Source organism: Salvia splendens, chromosome 17 (assembly GCF_004379255.2).
Source record: "Salvia splendens isolate huo1 chromosome 17, SspV2, whole genome shotgun sequence".
NCBI lineage: Eukaryota > Viridiplantae > Streptophyta > Magnoliopsida > Lamiales > Lamiaceae > Salvia > Salvia splendens.
The window spans coordinates 24,385,419-24,405,191 of record NC_056048.1 but is presented as its reverse complement, the minus strand read 5'-3'; the positions used below and the strand labels follow the sequence as shown (position 1 = coordinate 24,405,191).

General features: G+C 36.6%; 3 protein-coding genes and 1 long non-coding RNA gene across 7 annotated transcripts; all 4 read left to right on the top strand.

Annotated features, from left to right (window-relative positions):
• Nucleotides 1-101: 101 nt before the first annotated feature.
• On the top strand, nucleotides 102-3,297 carry LOC121774806 (pentatricopeptide repeat-containing protein At1g11290, chloroplastic-like). Its single transcript, XM_042171664.1, is given in 2 exon segments — nucleotides 102-496; nucleotides 499-3,297. Coding segments are annotated over 2 exon segments (2,403 nt in total). The 5' UTR covers nucleotides 102-462; the 3' UTR covers nucleotides 2,868-3,297.
• Nucleotides 3,298-4,704: 1,407 nt separating this feature from the next.
• LOC121774668 (nucleoside diphosphate kinase 1) lies at nucleotides 4,705-5,950 on the top strand. The gene is made up of 4 exons (XM_042171520.1): nucleotides 4,705-4,853; nucleotides 4,959-5,007; nucleotides 5,285-5,516; nucleotides 5,669-5,950. Exons 1-4 carry the CDS (start codon nucleotides 4,803-4,805, stop codon nucleotides 5,781-5,783), a joined length of 447 nt encoding a protein of 148 aa, XP_042027454.1. The 5' UTR covers nucleotides 4,705-4,802; the 3' UTR covers nucleotides 5,784-5,950.
• A 625-nt stretch (nucleotides 5,951-6,575) lies between these two features.
• Nucleotides 6,576-7,635, top strand: LOC121774670. The gene is made up of 2 exons (XR_006044977.1): nucleotides 6,576-6,616; nucleotides 6,893-7,635. It is a non-coding gene; the product is annotated as an uncharacterized LOC121774670 (long non-coding RNA).
• A 2,936-nt stretch (nucleotides 7,636-10,571) lies between these two features.
• Nucleotides 10,572-18,310, top strand: LOC121774664 (F-box/LRR-repeat protein At4g14103-like). Of its 4 annotated transcripts, XM_042171517.1 has the most exons (7): nucleotides 10,572-11,345; nucleotides 11,428-11,518; nucleotides 11,613-13,899; nucleotides 15,901-16,880; nucleotides 17,337-17,501; nucleotides 17,589-17,970; nucleotides 18,060-18,310. In XM_042171517.1, exons 4-6 carry the CDS (start codon nucleotides 15,933-15,935, stop codon nucleotides 17,934-17,936), a joined length of 1,461 nt encoding a protein of 486 aa, XP_042027451.1. In that variant the 5' UTR covers nucleotides 10,572-11,345; nucleotides 11,428-11,518; nucleotides 11,613-13,899; nucleotides 15,901-15,932; the 3' UTR covers nucleotides 17,937-17,970; nucleotides 18,060-18,310. The 4 variants fall into 4 exon arrangements, with proteins under 4 accessions (XP_042027451.1, XP_042027450.1, XP_042027449.1 ...); XM_042171516.1 differs by having other exon boundaries at nucleotides 11,428-13,899; XM_042171515.1 differs by having other exon boundaries at nucleotides 10,572-11,884; nucleotides 13,738-13,899.
• The last annotated feature ends 1,463 nt before the right edge of the window (nucleotides 18,311-19,773 follow it).

The following is a 19,773-nucleotide window of genomic DNA, read 5'->3' as shown; positions in this document are numbered from 1 at the left end:
TCTTTGGAAACTGCAATTTTAGTTATTGAAACTGAATCTCTTTTTGATAAAATATAGTGAGTGTTCGGTTTGCAAGATTGTATCCCGGATTAAATATATAGTGTGTTTGGTTTATGAGATTCAATCCCACAATTCAACCCTAGATGAATAATTATGGGATAATTAGTCATAGTTAACCCCTTATGACATATTTATCATATTGTTGGTATTTTATCATTAAAATTGGACATCTTAAACCCCTTGGCATAGAAATTGCCATTTCATCGTGGAACTGGAACATCTCAAATCCAGAATATTACAGATTTACAGTAATATTTAACAAAAAAATAAATTATAAATATGTTACTCCATAAAAATATTAAAATATGAAATTGAACAAGTCTATACCAGAGAGAATAAAGATAACCAGATTAACCGAAAAATCCCAACGGCAACACTCATCACATTAAATTCCCCAAATCCATGAGCTCGCAGCTACTGCCGCGCACAGCGCCGCCGCGTCTCCATTCCTTTCACCAAGGGTCTACATCCCTCCGCATGTTTACAGACACCCAGCCGCCATCCTCCTAGAGCTCTGCACTTCCCTGAAAGAGCTCCACCAATTCCTCCCCCTCATCATAAAAAACGGCCTCTACAACGAGCACTTCTTCCAAACCAAGCTCGTCAGCCTCTTCTCCAAATTCGGGAGCATGGACGACGCCGCCAAAGTGTTCGACCCCATCGAATCAAAGGTCGACCCCCTCTACCACACCCTCCTCAAAGGCTACGCGCACCAATCCAATCTCGATGGCGCTTTCAAGCTCTTCGCTCGGATGAGGCACGACGCCGTCGAGCCTGTTGTATATAATTACACCTCTCTGCTCAAAGCCTGCGCGGATGGTTTCAATTCCAGAAGGGGAAAGGAGATTCACGCGCAGCTGGTGTTGAGCGGATTGTCCGCGAATTTGTACGCCATGACTAGTTTGATGAACCTCTACGCCAAATGCGGTGCGGTTCAGGATGCGTATAAGGTGTTCGATAGAATGCCTGCGAGGGATTTGGTGTGCTGGAACACTGTGATTGCTTGTTTTGCGCAGAATGGGATGCCGAGAAGGGCGTTGGATTTAGTGGCTGCGATGCAGGAGGAAAGGCATAAGCTTGATTTGGTCACTGTGGTATCGGTTTTGCCAGCCGTTGCTGATCTTGGGGATTTGAGGATTGGGAGATCGATTCACGGTTATGTTTTTCGACATGGGCTGGATTCGTATGTGAATGTTGCTACTGCCTTGTTGCACATGTATGCCAAATGTGGAGATATTGGGATTGCTCGGACCATCTTTGATTCGATGAGTTCAAGAACCGTTGTGTCGTGGAACTCCATGATCGATGCTTATGCTCAAAATGGGGATTCAGAGGAGGCGTTGCATCTTTTCCAAAAGATGCAAGATGTGGGATTGAAGCCTAGTAATGTTACTGTTATGGGAGCTCTGCACGCGTGTGCGGATTTGGGTGATATCAAGCGCGGTCAGTCTGTCCACGAGCTGGCTAAGCAGTTGGAGCTCGATTCTGATGTCTCTGTTACGAATTCTCTGATTTCAATGTATTGCAAGTGCAGGAGAGCTGATCTAGCTGCTGAATTGTTCGGTAAACTTAGAGGGAAAACGCTAGTTTCATGGAATGCAATGATATTTGGGTATGCGCAGAATGGCTTCACAATGGAAGCCATCAGCCTCTTTGGAGCAATGCAGGAACAGAACGTGAGGCGTGATTCGTTCACATTGGTGAGTGTCATCATTGCTGTGGCCGAGCTGTCGTTGGTGAGGCAGGCGAAGTGGATCCATGGAGTGGTGATAAGGGCATGCTTGGACAAGGATGTTTACGTGATGACTGCTCTTGTTGACATGTATGCCAAGTGTGGAGCTATTCACACAGCAAGAAAGGTGTTCGATATGCTGGGGGAGAGGCATGTCACGACGTGGAACGCCATGATAGATGGATATGGAACCCATGGTTTCGGTAAGGAGGCAGTGCAGCTGTTCGACGAGATGTGTAGAGGGGACATACCGCCGAACGACATAACATTCTTGTGTGTGATCTCAGCTTGCAGCCACTCAGGCCTTGTAGAGGAAGGCCGCCGCTATTTCAGCATCATGAAGAAGAGGTATGGCCTAGAGCCGGCAATGGATCACTATGGAGCCATGGTGGACCTTCTTGGTCGAGCTGGCAAGCTCGACGAAGCTTGGGGCTTCATCCAGACGATGCCAGTTGAGCCTGGGATCAATGTCTATGGGGCCATGTTGGGAGCTTGCAAAATCCACAAGAACGTCGATTTGGGAGAAGAAGCTGCTGATAAACTCTTTGAGTTGGAGCCTAGCGATGGTGGATATCACGTTCTTCTCGCGAATATGTACGCGATTGCAGCAATGTGGGAGAAGGTGGCGAAGGTGAGAAGCTTGATGCAGAAGAAAGGGATCCAGAAAACTCCAGGGTGCAGCTCGGTAGATCTGAGGAACGAGGTGCACGCGTTCTATTCAGGCAGCACGAGCCACCCTCAGTCGGAGAAGATCTACGCGTACCTGAGCAAGCTTTTGGAGAGGATCAAGGCAGCGGGGTACACGCCAGACACCAGCTCGATCCATGATGTGGAAGACGACGTGCAGGAGCAGCTTCTGAACACGCACAGCGAGATGCTAGCCATCTCATTTGCGCTGATGAATACGAGGGCTGGCACCACCATCCACATCCGGAAGAATCTGAGGGTGTGTGGAGACTGCCACAATGCGACCATGTTTATATCTCTGGTCACAAAAAGAGAGATCATTGTGAGGGATATGCATAGGTTTCACCATTTCAAGAATGGGACATGCTCTTGTGGAGGATACTGGTGATGTCAAGAACAACCACCTTCATCATCCACATCAGCTTTCATCAGAGCCAACATTTGATGATTGAGATTTCCACAGCTGTTTTTTCAGGAAATCTTTATGATCAACAACTGTTTGAAGCTGGGGATTGTTTAGATTGGCTGATTTTTTTTGTCTCCAAACACGGCAAGAGTTGATTATTGTGTTGGTGGAATACAAATAGGGAGTAAATAATTGGGATTTGGGGGCATGTATGTGATATGTAATTCATTGAGGCTAAAATGAATCCAAATCAAATGTAGGCTCATTGATATACTCCTATAATTCATTGATTTGATTGATCTTTTGCCATGTTTGTTTGACATGGATTGTGGACGGGGAAAATAATCTGATTCCCATTTATTAAATTCTTGTATTTGGTAAAAATGTGGAAAGTAATACTCCATCCGTCCCATATTACTCGCACTTTTCATTTTAGGCCGTAAATTTGGGATTGATTTTTTAGTGTAATTAAATTAGAATTTTAACTTTATAAAGAAGCTCTTAACTTAATCTTACATATTAATTCTATTTTAAACTACAAATAGTGTAAGTAGTTTGTGACAAGCCGAAATGGAAAAATGCAAGTAACATGGGTGGGACGGAGGGAGTATAATTCTCCATTATTAAATGACTGTGTTTGATGAAATTATAAGAAAATAAGGAAGGAATCTAATTCCTAAAATCAGGGAAAGTTAATGTACTAATTTAAGGATTCTTTTTCCTCTATTAAACCTTGGTGTTCTTTTTGCCCGCATTATAAAAAAACGGTTCTCTTCCACTCCTCCAATATCTCATTTCTCTCTCTTGGAACGTGTTTTATTTACTTCTTACCCCTTTCTCGTTCATCTCTCTTTCTATCTATCTCTCCGTAACTATTTTTCCCGGTTCCCACAGTCTACAATCTTAAGCAAAACTATTGGAAACTTTAATTATTAGTTGATATATTTCTATTCTCTATTACTGAAATCTTCTTGTTCCCAAATTTAGTTGTCGATTGCTGGTTTTTTATACAGTTGAGTTGAGAGCTATGGAGAAAACTACCATTACTACTTTTTTTTTTATTTTTTTTATTTTAGGAGTTTATTATACACCAATCTCACAAAGAAAGGATTATCAATCCATACGAAATGAACAAAGACCACTAATTAATTAAACAAATATGATGCATCATCCCTATTAATCTGTTATTCAAGAAATGCTTACTCTTCTGTAGAAGCAAAGTCTATATAGATTGCGATAATACGACAGACAAATATATCATCTTAATGCATTGTATATTTCTAGGTTTTTGATGTATTTAATATATTTATTAATTTATAAATGTAAATATTGGTTTCAGAAAAATCCTCATATGTTACCAAACACATTATTCATATTTCTCGAGAATCATATTCTCAGGAATCATATTTTCAAGAATCAAAATCCTAGAAATCATAATCCCATAAATCATTTGCCCACTACTAAATTTTATTTTATTTTATTTTATTTTATTTTATTTTATTTTATTTTATTTTATTTTATTTTATTTTATTTTATTTATTGAGGTAGTATGTGTATATACTTTTTAGGAGGATAGTAATTGACTCTTGAAACTAGGAGAATTAGTTGGTTGGACCATGGTCCTAAATTTGGAGAATATTCAAAGCAAAAAGTTATATCCTCTTTCCTTTACTCAAAGATAGTGGAATCCATTTATTACAGGATGAATTTCCAAGGAGTAAAAATAATGAGAATTTCTATTTAAAAAAAAGTCGGGGGTCGAGAGAATATTCCAAAGCAAAATGGTGTCTAGGGTTTGTGTGCCTTGCACATCTATATATATATATATATATATCCTATATACATTATGACACGCCGTTTGATTAGAAGAACAGTTTACTTCAATCGCAGTTCTCAAACCAAATTCATTCAGCAAAAATGGAGCAGACCTTTATTATGATCAAGCCCGATGGCGTCCAAAGGGGCCTGGTTTGTGTTTTATCATTCAGCAATGTTGAGAAGTGAATTTGTTTGATTTTATAGACAATTACTTTGCAGTCCCGCTACTCGCTGAAGTTGTTTGTTTCGGTTCAGGTTGGTGAGATTATTGGCAGGTTTGAGAAGAAGGGTTTCACTTTGAAAGGTGGAGTACCAATTTCATCTCACTATTTCATTTTGTTTTCCTCCGATAATCTGCTTTTGCTTTGATTCTGGCGTTGTTTTTGTTACAATTTAAGATTCCGGCGTTGTTTTAGTGATAATTTACTTTTTTTTTAGTTTTGTGATTGCTCATTGCTGATTGATTTCACTGATTATGCTAATTTGTGTGATTTTATTTTTGTAAATTTGTATGCTTGCTGCCTCATTCTGAGTGGTGATTAGGGATATAGATTTAAGTAGTGCATCTGTTTTGAAAACAGGGTTGAAGCTTTTGACCGTTGATCGTGCTTTTGCTGAGAAGCACTATGCCGATTTATCTGCAAAGCCCTTCTTCAATGGCCTCGTTGAGTACATTGTCTCGGGCCCTGTTGTTGCCATGGTGTGGGAGGGCAAGAATGTCGTAGCCACCGGGAGAAAGATCATCGGTGCCACCAACCCTGCTGAGTCTGCCCCTGGCACTATCCGCGGTGATTACGCCATTGATATTGGCAGGTAATATAATGTTCTCATAATTCATACAACTAGTTGTAAAAAAAGCGATGACTACCTTTTTATACCCATGGCTTGATTTATGTTGTGTTGTTGCACGCCCCTTTCCTCGATGTTTCCAACTGTAGTTGCATTGACATGAATTGGTTGTGCAGGAATGTGATCCATGGCAGTGATGCTGTGGAGAGTGGAAGGAAGGAGATTGCTCTATGGTTTCCGGAGGGGATCGCGGAATGGAGGAGCAGCCTTCACTCTTGGATCTACGAATAGATGTCGCATCTAGTATGCGCCATGGTGTTATGTACCCACAACTTATGATGTTAGACTTTACATCGAGTTTAATTTTGCATTTGAATGTTTGAAGATGCTATTACTACGTTTCACCTCTTTATCTCTCTTTCTTCCTAACATAAATAAGGGGATGACAAGATTTGCAAGGCTATGTTTTCATTTTTGCTGGGATATTTTGTGAAGAACAAATGGTGTTCATAATATGTTGTTGAAATAATTTGAAAAAGTGGAGGATCATTGCAACCTTTGAGAGAATGAACTTGTTTTTAGCGTGCAAACGTTGAATAAATATCACGTCTAAATTTGGAAAACTAACTATTCCCCCAGAAAAAAGTTTGTTACCTGACCCAATAAGTCGAGAGTTAGGAAATAAGCTAAAAGTTAAAGGCTAAAGGCCGCAGTTTGACCAAGTAAGACATCAAGTGGCAAAACAATAACCTAGCCTGGTCCAGAAGAGTGTTCAGATCTTGGTTCCTTGACTCAGGTGCTTTTTATTTTTCTTTTTCCAGTTTATATTTTTGAATTTTTAACTTAGAATCCCTAGGACCCTACCCTAACACGTTACTCCCCTAAGCCCCATTACAACCGAAACAAAGACCTTAAGGAACTATCTTGTGCAGTCCGATTCTAGGTATTAAATGTGTAGCAATTATTGAGTGAACAGTCCTAACATCTCCGATGAGAAATGAGTGGCTGAGTGAATCCAACAGTTGGTTTTAATTGAGTTATCTTGACAAACTGACACCTTGATCAAGTGAACGCGAAAGGGAGGAAACATAAGCTGCTGGCAAATGGATTGACCTCGACTTCGGGTATGATTGTTGGAAGTTTATTCGGTTTTATACATCTATGTGAATATGTGTCCTTGTTTTGAGTCTTGAGTTTTTCTTCGTTTTCTTTCACTTTCTTGAAACGAGTAAACCATGCTTGAAATTTACCTTATCTTTTTCTTTTCTTTTTCTTTATACTTGAGGATAAATATGTTTTAAGTGTGAACAGTTTGATAAGGCCTATTTCATTTATCGGTTTAGGGTAAAATAAAGGCTACTTGATCAGTTTATCGCGCAAAACGAGTGTTAATTGTGCAGGAATACCGCTTGACCAAGGGCAACAAGGCCAAGCTGATCAAGCTGGCACAGGAGGCGAAAAAGGCCAAAACTGGGTGGGTTGATCAAGGTAGTGATCAAGCAATTAGCCGGGGGACCACTGCATTCTAGAAGGAGGACACGTGAGGCTGATGCGCTGGAAAGCGATCCTCAATTAGTTATCAAGAACTACAGCTGTGAAACAGAAAGGGGCGTATCGATGGATAAAACGCGCAAGGACGAAGCCGAATCCTCATTCGGTTATTGAAGAACCACTGCATTCTAGAAGGAGGGCACGTATCAATTGATGAGGCGCGCAATCCCAGCAAGGACGAATATTCGCTGCCGAAGTCGTTATCCTAGCTGGAGGTTGTTGCGACGAGCCTATAAATAGAAGACGCAACACTATAATGAGAATCTTCGGCCGGTCCCTTAGTTTAGTTCTCGCCTGGTTCCAAGTTCTTCCACGTTCCAAAATAGCCTAGGTTAGAGAGTAGAAATGGTCAGTAAGAAGGAGAGCGACCGAAGGGAGCGCGGTAGAGAAACTCAGATTTGTTCGACGCCGTCTCAAGTTTCCGACCGAGAGCTTCTCGGCTTTATTCGCTTTCTTACTTTCTAGTTTTAGTTGTTTAAGTTTAATTCCGTGTAGTTGCGTAGTTAAAGAATAGTTCGTGTTTTGTATTTCGCATGTTCACAGTGCTGTTTTGAGTTATGAGTATAAAAATCAAAGTTGTTTGTTTTCGAAATTCTTGTTTACTGTTCCAGCTTTCGTTTTGAAATCCCAGATCGAGTGCTTGAATCTGCATTATGATGAATGACGAAGTGGTTTGTAGTTTCGTAGCATGTTTAGGTAGTTAAGTCTTTATTTCAATCTGTTGTTTACTTGGTCCGTTATCTGTTGTCCGCATGATGAGTCCCTTGATCACGTAATTAGTTAATATTCTGGCCAGCGTAATCCAGTAGTTTAAAACTCCCAACTTAAAGCGTGGCAGCAGCCGATCCCTGTTCACTATTCACACACTCAACGCACTAGTTTCTCTGTGGGATCGACCCCGTACTTGCCGCTTTACTGTTAAAGTAGTGCATGTTTGGGAGTTATAAATGTTTTCGTGAAAGAGAAAGCACCTTGATCAAGTCACAACGACTATTGCAAACTGATCCACCGGTTCAGTTATCTTTCCACATAACTTGATCCACACGAAATCTCCGCATTCACCAGTGTAGTGAGTCTAATATGTACAAACCGTTTGGTGGAAAAACTGTAGTTTTTGGTGGTGACTTTAGATAAATTTTACATGTTGTTCCTAAAGGGAGTCGACAAAATCTTGTGAATGCCATGATTAATTCTTCATATCTTTGGAGTAGTTGTACAATATTGAGGTTGACCAAAAACATGAGACTGTTGAGTATTGAATCCCCTGTTGAAGCTTCTAAGTTGAAGGAATTTTCTTCTTGGGTTGCTTCCGTAGGTGATGGAATTGTTGGAGGTCCGAATGACGGTGAAGTCGTTATTGATCTTCCGTCTCACGTTGTATTATATAATGATGGAGATCCTCTTAAAACCATTGTTGAGAAGATTTATCCTTCTTATATGGATCCTAAGGAGTTGAGCAATTGTTTGCATGATCGTGCTATACTTGCTCTCACGCTTGATGTTGTTGATGAGGTTAACCAGTTCATGATCGCGCTGGATCAGTCTGAGGGTCGAGTGTATTAGAGCTCTGATAGCATATCAGTTTCTGATTCCATTTCGAATGGTTCTGCTGACATACATTCAGTCGAATTTTTGAATAATTTGAAGTGTTCAGGTACACCTAATCATGAATTGATGTTGAAAGTTGAAACTCCTGTGATGTTGTTAAGAAATATAGATCATTCTAATGGTTTGTGTAATGGCACCAGATTAATAATTACCCGGTTAGGTGATTATGGTTTGGATGCTCGTGTCATGGGGGGCATAACATTGGTCATAAGGTGTTGAATGTTGATACCACGTATGTCCTTGATACTGTCTGATCCAAGGCTATCATTTAGATTCCAACGACGCTAGTTTCCATTGGTTGTGTTATATGCAATGACCATTAACAAAAGTCAAGGCCAATCTCTTTCGCATGTTGGATTATTTTTGAAAAAAAACGGTATTTAGTCATAGACAACTTTATGTTGCTATATCTAGAGTTACAAGTCGTGAATGTTTGAAGATTTTAGTTTGTGGGGATGAGAGTGATAGTAGAAGTGATTCAACTCTTAATGTTGTCTACAAAGAAGTCTTTCAAAATATATAAATTACTGGTGTTAGAAAGATGTTTGTAACGATTTTGTTGAGAAGATGTTTGAAACAATTTATTTTTTCAAACAGTTTTATTTATTTTGTGTGTATATCGTATACACACAAAAATATTTCTATATATACACACAAAAATATTTCTATTTCTTTCCCTCATTTCCTTTTATTACATTATATTGATAGATTGATATATGTAGAAGTAGAAGTATTTTCTTTAAATTTTTATAATCTTATCAATACAAGGCCTATCTGCGAAGTTTATATACATGATTTTTCAATAATTTTTACATTATGTTTATATATTTTTTAATTTCGTTTAATTCGTAATAAATATATTTTCTTACTTTTTAAAAATCATTTGACCCATGCATAGCGCGGGTGGTAAAAGAGAAATTTCGGAGAAAAGGTTAAATTCGATGACCTTTCGAAATTTGACATTCAATTCGCTTACCTTTCGGAATATGGGATCGGGGCATGCGATTTTTTTAGAATATGGGATTTTTGTATATTTCTCTTTTTTCTATGCTTTTCTCTTATTATATCTCTTATAACATTTATGATTTGACCAAATTATCCACATAAAATTTAAATTCCAAATTCTAAAACTCTTCTCTGCTCGTTTGAAAGTTTTCCAGACAATTGATACAAGAATTCTTTAAAACTAAAAAAAAGAATACCCATTTTTTCAAACAAACAGATAAAGAAAAATTGAAAACAGAAACATAATCGAATTAAGGGAAGGAAAATGTCCTTTCTCTCCCTGTCACATAAAGAAGAAATCGGCCAACAATTTCAGGAATTAAAAGAACCAATTATTGTTAACATTTAAAAACATTTAGAGCATGCAGTAGAACATGTATTTGGGATCTTGTCATAGAAAAATATGAAAATCTGCTCAAAAGAAAAAAGAAAAAAAAATATAGACAAAAAGTAATTAAAACTGAATGTAGACATAGATTCCATAGGAAAACGGTAGCAAAAACTAGGGGGCAGAGGAACAGAACTCTTTTAGTTTTAGATTGTTGGCTCTTCTTCAGAATTACGGAGTACAAAAACATGATCGGTAGAAAAGTTTCAGAATCTGAGATTTAATTTTTAGGTGGGTAATTTGGCCAATTCATAAATGTTATAAGAGATATAATAAGAGAAAAGCATAGAAAAAAGAGAAAAATACAAAAATTCCTTATTCTAAAAAATTCGCATACCTCGATCCCATATTCTGAAAGGGCAGCGAATTGAATGTCAAATTTCGAAAGGTCAGCGAATTTAACCATTTTTTCCGAAATTTCTTGTGGGGAAAGTAGTTAACAAAACACAACAGTCCAAATATATGTTCTGATTTCTATATTCGATCTTCTCAGCTGATTTCTAAAGGGGCAATTTACCATAATTTTGGCAGAGTAAATCAAATTGCGTCATTTTTTGTGAGCGATCACAAAAATTGCAGTTCCGATCACAATTTTGATCGATTGACTGAAATATGAAGCTTCTCATGGCTCACTACCATTGCAGGCTGCAGCCGATTTCTCAATTTTTGTGTTGGCCGTGCACTTCTGCTGTTAATCGAATAAAGGGTATTGTTTCAATATTTTATGCCTTCATCATGTTTCTGTAATGCTTCTCATTTATGCATATTTGTGGAGGAAAGAGGAGATGGATTTTTTTGTAATGCCTTTATATTGTCGCAATGGATTTTATTGGAGCTGCAGAAATAGGTTTCAGGCGTTCTGTTGTGTTATGAATTTGGGGTTCTTTTTTCTGTCGAATATGCAGAGAGTTGCCGATTGTTAAGACTGCGTGAAATATGGCTTTTTTGGATGCTTGAATTTTTTCATGCAAATGGCCTCCTTTTTACAACAGATTAAGAACTCGAGATTCATGCTTTCCCACACTGATTTTCTAAATGCCGTGTGGATTAGCTTGCTTTCGAAAAGATGGAAGTATGTTTGGACTTTGATGCTTTACTTAAATCTTCAATATATATTGGTTTGTGAAGCACAATGATGAGGATGGAGTTCTACGTTTTGGAGCCACGCTGTATGTTTTGGGATTTTATCAATTGGGCTTTACTTATTAGAGATGACTCTCAAATTATAAGGATCACATGTGTACGGATATCACATAATGAAGCACCTGATTGATCTCCTTCATGTTGGAGTTGGGAAGAAGGTTCGAGAAATTTTCTTTCTTGATGGTGATTGCACTGCTCATGAGCTAGATATCCCTCACGTCCTTTGTGAAACATCGACAGGTTACATTGTGTAGTAACAACATCTCATTGCAAGTAATAGCAGTTTTAAGTGACCAAAGAAGTCTTGTCAAGAGTTCCCATATGAGGCAAGGTTGCTGAGAAATTTCTTTTACGTGATTGTATTAAGTGCAAGAACATTACTTAAGATTGCCAAGTCATTGATCTTGAGTAGATTGATAGTTCAGGTAGTACTCAAGAATCTTACAATCATGGATCTGTATGCTCGTGAGAAAATTTGGGTTGTACATGATTTGTCCTCCAAACTTGTTCATTTTCTGCTACATTGGACGAATGCTGCACTGTGATGAATAGTGAATACAGACTCTTTGGGTAATGTCTCAGTCTGCCTTCTATATTTACCTCGTGGGTGGATACAAAAAGCTGCTTACTTTGTTCTGCAAAATTGATTGGGATTGATGATGTGAAGGCTTTGACTCTGTCCACTCTTGTTGCTAAGGTATGTGGACACTGCTTCACATATCTCTTGTAAACAGAATATGGTATATTATTATACATAAATTTCCCGGTGTTTTATATAGGACATAACATATGATTTGCCAATTCTATTTCCAGTTTTGTCACTTGAGAGGGTATTTTTCCAATAGATCTAATATCATATTTGTAAGGAATTTTATATTGATTATCAATCACATTAGGTTTTTACATGTATATTCAATGATTGTTATATGACTTGCCTTATGAGTTCTTCACTAAAAATGATGATATTAAAGAAAATTTGCAGGTATTAAAAAAACGAAAATAGAAAAATATACTTTTCTAATCTATGGATGGTTGCAGACATCCCAAAACAGTAGTGATGTTGAAATGTGTAAGTATGTAGATTTGGAATGTCAAGAGAAAAGAAGCATTGAAATGAGGTTAAGAGAAACACTAAAATCGGATGTTTATTTGTCTACTGATCTTGATTTAGAAGTACTAAAACTAGCACGTGCAAGATACTTTAAAAAATTTACCTAGCTATTTGAATCTATATCTTTAGCATGTTCAGGGTGGAAGAAGATAAAAGGATTCGCTCAACATATCTCTGTGAATCATTGCCATCTTACACTTTGTCATTTTGGTCCTCCGGATATATGAATGTAATAGTATTAGCAGCTAAATTGTATTAAATGCTATTTACTTCATATATGAAGGAGTTAAAGAGGCATAAAAGTGTAGAAAAAGGATCATTTTTCTTTTCAATTGGAGAGAATTGAATAAAAATAGGTTAATAGTAATCCGAGACGAGATTGAGTACCTTGCCCCTATCCCCATCAAGTCTCACGGTCTTTTTCCTTTAGTCTAACTTGAGTCCTACTCTTTTTCACAGACAACCTTTCTGTAACAATGCATTAGTTTTAGATATTTGCAAAACAAGTAAAGAGATGAACTAGCCATTCAAGGATCCAAAAATTTATGCCAATGGTTTTTCAAATTGTTTTCCAACTGTAGTTTACATTTCCTTGATTATCCTCTCTTTATCAGACATTTTCTAGTTTAACTGCTACTAAGTGAGGGAGTTTTTTCTCCTTTCCCTATATTTTTAGATGATGGGTGCACTAGGACACATATATTACAAAAACCAAGCTAAGTTATGTTACTTGGCAGAATACAACACAGATAACTCATACTTAATAAATTATGACATCAACTTCATACATGTGAATTTTTTACATATTTTTAATCATATCTTAATTTGTATGATAGACATTGCTATCTTTGTATTTTTCATGTTTTGGTAATTCTGCTTAATATATTTGAAATGCTCAGCAGAAGTATTTTAATTTTGAATAACATTTCATAGTCTATTTCTTATTATTTTTGGATTTATAATTTCCGAGAATAAACTCCTGAGATATATAATTGTAACCATTGAGATTCTGTGGAAACATTAAACATCTCTAGGTTCCAAAATATAAAAGGGATACCAGACACAGAGGAGATTTTCTTTATTTATTTATTTATTTTGCATATAACAATTTAGTAAAGCACATAATTTAGCGACATTGAAAAACATCATCAGAATGATTTATGGTTTAATTCAGTATACTCAATCATAATCATTTCGTGTTGTTTAGATACACGATTAGTATTTGCCAATAAAATAAAATGGGGTTGTGTTTTTACTAATGGAATAACAAATACAGCGTATTGGTTGGCAACTTGGCATAAATGAAATCACATTCATTTGATACCTCTCAGTGGAAAATACCATGATCCATGTCAGATTTTTCTTCCTATTTATGTATTCTCGCTTTTAAATTTATTTAGTTGGAGTAACAGACTTTTTCTTTGGTAACTTTTTCGGAGGAGGGGCTGTATCCGTGTTGTCAGAATATTTCTTTAGGTATAACTAATGAATGGCGAAACCTTGTTACCTCCGCTACTCATTTGGCTGAATTTTCTGCCCCGCCCCCTCTCTTCCCCGCTAGAGGTTTTCTCGAGAAGTCAAAAATAGTCTTTCCATTTGCGGTGAGCTTCATGTTGTTAAGATAGTTATCTTATTGAACCATTGAATTTTACGGATTTTGATACATTTGCCTTTAAGATCATTTTGATTTAAATTTAATTTCTATGAAATGTAGATCTTTTGATTGTTTAGATATTCATCACTGCATGAGCCTTTATGATTCATTGACTGTTTGGTTTATCAATGTGCATCTGTTGTTGCTGCTGCTCATATCAGGCTTAGATCCGTATGTGTTCTTTTAGGCATTCGGCAATTTGGTCATTTATGTTGAGTTTGTTTTGGGGCGTGGTATTAATGTATAGCGACAGTATTATTAGATCCAGTTATATAAATGTGAAAACCATACATTTCTCCAAATAAATCTTGGTTGATGTATATGAGAAAGTAAAGCATGTATTCAATCTCGATAATATCTTTGGATTATAAATTTTTACATTGACTATTTCTGCCCCGCCCCCACTCTTCGCTGCTATAGGTTTTCTCGAGAAGTCAAAGATAGTCTTTCCATTTGCAGTGGTCTTCTTGTTGTTAAGATAATTGTCTTATTGAATTATTTAATTGTACGGATTTTAATACATTTGCCTCCAATTTAACATCATTTTGCTTTAAATTTAAATTAATTTTATAAAACGAAGATCATTTAATTGTTTAGATATTATTCATCACTGCATGAGCCTTTATAATTCATTGGCTGTTTTTATAAATCTACATCTGTTATTGCTGTTCATATCAGTTTAGGCTTGTATCTGTATCTGTTGAACATTTCTTATATGCATTTGGCAATTTGGTCATTTATGTTAAGTTATTTTTGGGGCATGGTATTAGTATATACCGACAGGATTATGTGATCCAGTTATGGAAATGTGCACACTATACTTCTCCGAAAAAAATTTGGTTGAAATGTTTGAGAAAGTAAAGCATTTATTTAATCTGGCTATTATCTCTTGATGATAAATTTTTATAGTGATAAATTTTCACCCTAACTTTTTCTGCCCCACCCACTCTTTTCCCCGCTATAGGTTTTGTCGAGAAGTAAAAAATAGTCTTTCCATTTGCAGTGGGCTTCTTGTTGTTAAGATAATTATCTTATTGAATTATTTAATTGTACAGATTTTAATACATTTGCTTAAGATCATTTTTATTTAAATTTAATTTCTGTAAAATGTAGATCATTTGATTTAGATATTCATCACTGCATGAACCTTTATAATTCATTGACTGTTTGTTTTGTCAATCTGCATATGTTATTTATGCTCGTATCAGGCTTTTATTTGTATCTGTTGAATATTTCTTATATGCATTTAGCAATTTGGTTATTTATGTTGAGTTTGTTTTGGGGTATGGTATTAATGTATAGCTACAATATTATGAATTCTTGGTTGAAATGTATGAGAAAGTAAAGCACGTATTTTATCTGGATATTATCTTTGGATGATACATTTTCGTAGTGACTTTTTTTTGGTTCAATTTTTTTGAGGGTTCGTTTGGTACATGGAATTGGAATTGGAATTGGAATTAGAATTCTATGAATTGAATTTTAAAGAACTGAATTATAATTCAATACCAATTCCTTTGTTCGGTAAAATGATGTAATTGATATGGAATTGAATTTGAAGAAATTATATAAATATAGTGCATGTGTGTGTGTGCAAGTGTGCGCGTGTGTGCAATGTGTGTGCACGTGTGTGTAGTGTGTGCAATGTGTATGTAGTGTGTGCAGTGTGTGAAGATGCCTAATATATAATTATTTGGAATTCTAATTGTCTACTTTTGATATGGAATTCAAATTGTGGAATTGGGATGAATTGGATATCTAATTCAATTCCAAATCCAATTTTTTGCGTACCAAACATGGATTTGGAATTGAAGGTCCTATTCTGATTGCGCTGGCCCAATTCCATGCAACAGAAAGGAGCCTGAGGATATTTTTAGTGTTTTAATTTATTGTGGATATTAAACAAAAATCTTTTTGGTGAATAAAGAAGCTCTTCTATTGTTTGCAGGGATAAGTGCACTATTTGCTGCATCTGAAGAAATGGAGTTTTCTACTAAAAATATAAAATGGACACAAACTGAGAATGAAAGAATTAGTGAACAGGAATCTCATGACAGGCTAAGTAGTCTGCCCTCTGAAATCCTAGACCACATTCTATCATTTCTCAGCATGAATGAAGTTGTGAAAACCGGCGTGCTGTCAAGAAAATGGAGATACTTCTGGCATTCAACACCATGCTTGAACTTCGATTTTAGAGATTTCTGGAACCAGGAGCGCTGCTTAAATTTGAGTTACAATGAATGCGCGATAAAATTTTGGGTATTTGTCAAGTGCGCTATCGTGATCAGATCACCCATTTGTAGACTGCGGCTCTACTGTGAAGCCTGTGATACCATTCAGCTTGATTCGCTTTTATATCTTTGCACTTTGAAAGAAGTCCAAGAACTTGATATTTTTACTGGATATGGAATCCTGCAGTGTCCAGTTCATTGTGGTGTACCAACTCACGTTGACGCATTTACACAGGGCGTTGATAGTCTGGTTAAGTTGCAACCGTTGGCAACCTTTTCAAACCTTAAGACCCTAAATTTGGTTGGCATCCAGTTTGATGGTTCTGATATAGCTGAGAATCTGTTCAGTGATTGTGGTGTTCTTGAGACTTTATCTCTGGAATATTGTTGTTTTGTGACAATAGACTATCTCAAGATTTCTGCCAATAAGCTTAGGACTTTGAACTTTGTAAATAATGGCCCTTATTGGTGGGATTATACGTGCATGTTCGACGGTGAGCTGGAACTTCATACTCCGAACCTTGTATCTTTCTGGTATATCGGGCCAGTGCTACATCTCAGTCAATCATCGGATATGCTATTTTTGAAGAATGCCTCCATTGAGCTCCGATATCAAAATACACCAGGGGACTTAGGTGCTATGGTTTTCAGTATTCGTCATGTCCAGGAGTTATCAGTGTCGCCAAATTTTGTCACGGTATGTGTAGATTAAATAGTATGGTAATGGTAGTATATTACTATAATTTTGTCCTTCTAATTTTTAATTTCTGCAATACTTTTGACATAATTGTACATTTTGAGTCCATGCGATCCTTTTAGTTTTAATGACATGTTAATGGTATTTTTGTGCAGCTTAAAGACATGTTAGTGGCATTTTTGTGCAGTTTTAACATTTTCATGGTATTTTTGTGCAGTTTAAAGACATGTTAGTGGTATTTTTGTGCAGCTTGAGTGATTGAACATTCTTTTAGTACTGTGATGTCCATTATAAAAACTTCTTATTGAACGAATTTGGAATAATTCCCTTCACACCACTATGTTAAATTTGCTTGAAATATCTAGAAGCTTGTTGGTTCCAGACTGCAAAAAGTATTGGTGGTGATGGATATTCATATCTGTAAATGTAATTATCATGTGCGTTCTTCTTTGTTAGTACCACTGTCCTGGAGTTAAAAAAGATGCTGGTGACTTCTGTCCTCTCGACAGTCTGAGGAGCTTGAAGGTTTATATGGAATTCGAGGGGGACCATATTGAGGGTCTAATAAAGCTACTCCAGCATTCTCGTAATCTTGAAACTCTATGTATCCGATTCACTGAGGTACAGATTGTTTGATACCACATATTATTTGAACTTTGAAGCATGTAGAGTATATGTTTATAACTAATATGGTTGATGATGCTTCAGGACCCCTGGAAAATTAATTGGGAGTCCAGGAAAATTGACGTCTCCATGATATCGCACAAGCTGAAAGAAATTGAGATTTTCACGGGCGGCAACCTGGAGAACTTGTTAGAGCTTATCAGATTCTTCCTTGAGAATGGAAAATCTTTAGAGAAGATAAACATCACGCAAAAGAAAGAAACACTGGCTCCGGAGAAGTTCTACACATTGCACAACATTCAGTTAGCTTGTGAATTGGTTTCTATATCCGTCGGTTTAGCTTATGCATCTGGAACAATCAAGATGTTTGACCTTTTGTTTTGGAAATGTGGTTCGGGTATGGCTGGTCAATCTATCGAATACGACCCGTAAACCTATTCAATATCAGAATAAGTAGAAACATCAGGTACAATTCTCATTTTCTCATTATTGTTTTAAATTGAAGAAGAAAAGTTATGGTATCCAAATTGACATCTGCTCTCTGTTCCTATATAGAGTTGCGTGGAGAAATTTGGTGGCTCGTGTTGAAGAAGATGAAAAAGAGGCATAGCCCGTATGCGTTTGATTCAGAAGGACATCGTGAGTAGATCGATCTTTCTTCTACTTGTTCTTTCTTATCATAAAAACAAAAACTAGTATCATAATAATGCGAGGACATTATTATTTATAACTCTTGTTTGTTTTGAACTATTGCTGTTTTGAATTTTTACGGATTGTTGATCAATGCATTACTATGCTTTATTGTATTTCTCAGATTTCATAATCAGTTTGAATCTGTTGTTAAATTCTGGTGAGAATTAAATGCAATCTCTGCTTTGTGCTCTTTAATTAAAACCGTGTTTTGCATTTTGGTGCAACTTTAGAAATTAAATTTCAAAGATGAATTCCAGAATTTAGGTGCATTTTGCAAAAATATATCCCAATCTTCGAAAAGCCTAATTTCAGTAGTTCTTAAACAAATGTGATTGCATCAAAATTACAATGTCTGCTGCCGGAGATCTAAATCCATTTTCCCAAATTTGATACTACTTGGATCCCAAATTAAAGTTTAAACTTTCAATCAAATTTTGTTATATTTGGTAAATAACTTTATACTTTATAAATTCATTACATTTAAATTCATTTAATATGAAATTGATAAACATGTAAAAGTAGATTCGCATTTCAATATTTTTCCAGTACTTATTTCACTCGTTTACTCATTAAATTAATTTCTTAACACTCATATCAAGTCAAATTGAGATTCTTAAATTGGCTTCAATAAATAGATGCTTGTATATTTTTATTTAGTTTAAAAAATTATATTATTAACAAGATTGGCCAGAATATTCTAAAAATTGTGTCAAAATTCATACTTTTTCCACCTGTTATCAATAATCTTATTATTATTTTGGGATGATCACATTCCATTAACTTGTTAAACCCATTTTTAAAAAAATTTAAAATCTGTGTCCAATACAAAGTGGACTAAAAATGAGAGATGAATTGAGTAACAAAAAAATAGTAAAAGTAATAAATACTTATACGAATAAATATGATTTTTTAAATTAAGAAAAAATAAAATAAAATTTTGTTGGATGAAAAATCTACCCACGATAAAATTATGCCAAACACGAATGTCAATTTCTAAGGTCACAGACTCGACATTTGGAATCATATTCCATTGACTAAAGGCCAATTTTGGTCCTTAACATATTGCGTTTTTTTTATTTTTGTCCAAAACATTATCTTTTGAATTATTCGGTCCCTCACAAATAAAAACAGGCCACATTTAGTCCAGTTTGGACGGTTTCGTCAAAAATTTGACGGAAACCCTAAGGTGGAAACCAAATTCTCGCAATATGTTGACGTGGTAGACGCCGATGTAGGTGGAATCGACGAGATTCCCCAAATAAATAGCTAGGGTTTGGTTTGTGGAGAGCAGAGAGGAGTACCTCGTGACGTCCTTCTTCACCGTCCAGATAATGCCGGCGGCGGATGGCTCGGCGGTGCAGCTGCGGAGGCCTTCGGCGCCGCCGATCTAGATGTTGAAGATGCGGTCGAATTGCCTGCCCTTGCATGTCGCCGTCCACTCGAGGATGATTTTGGCGGAGCTTGGGGAAGGGCAGTGCGGCGGCGGTGTGTAGGCGGCGAGGACCGGCGGCTGGCCGTAGGTGAAGGAGAAATCGTGCAGGAGAAGGAGGTAGGAGCATGGTGCGGTGGCAGGGAG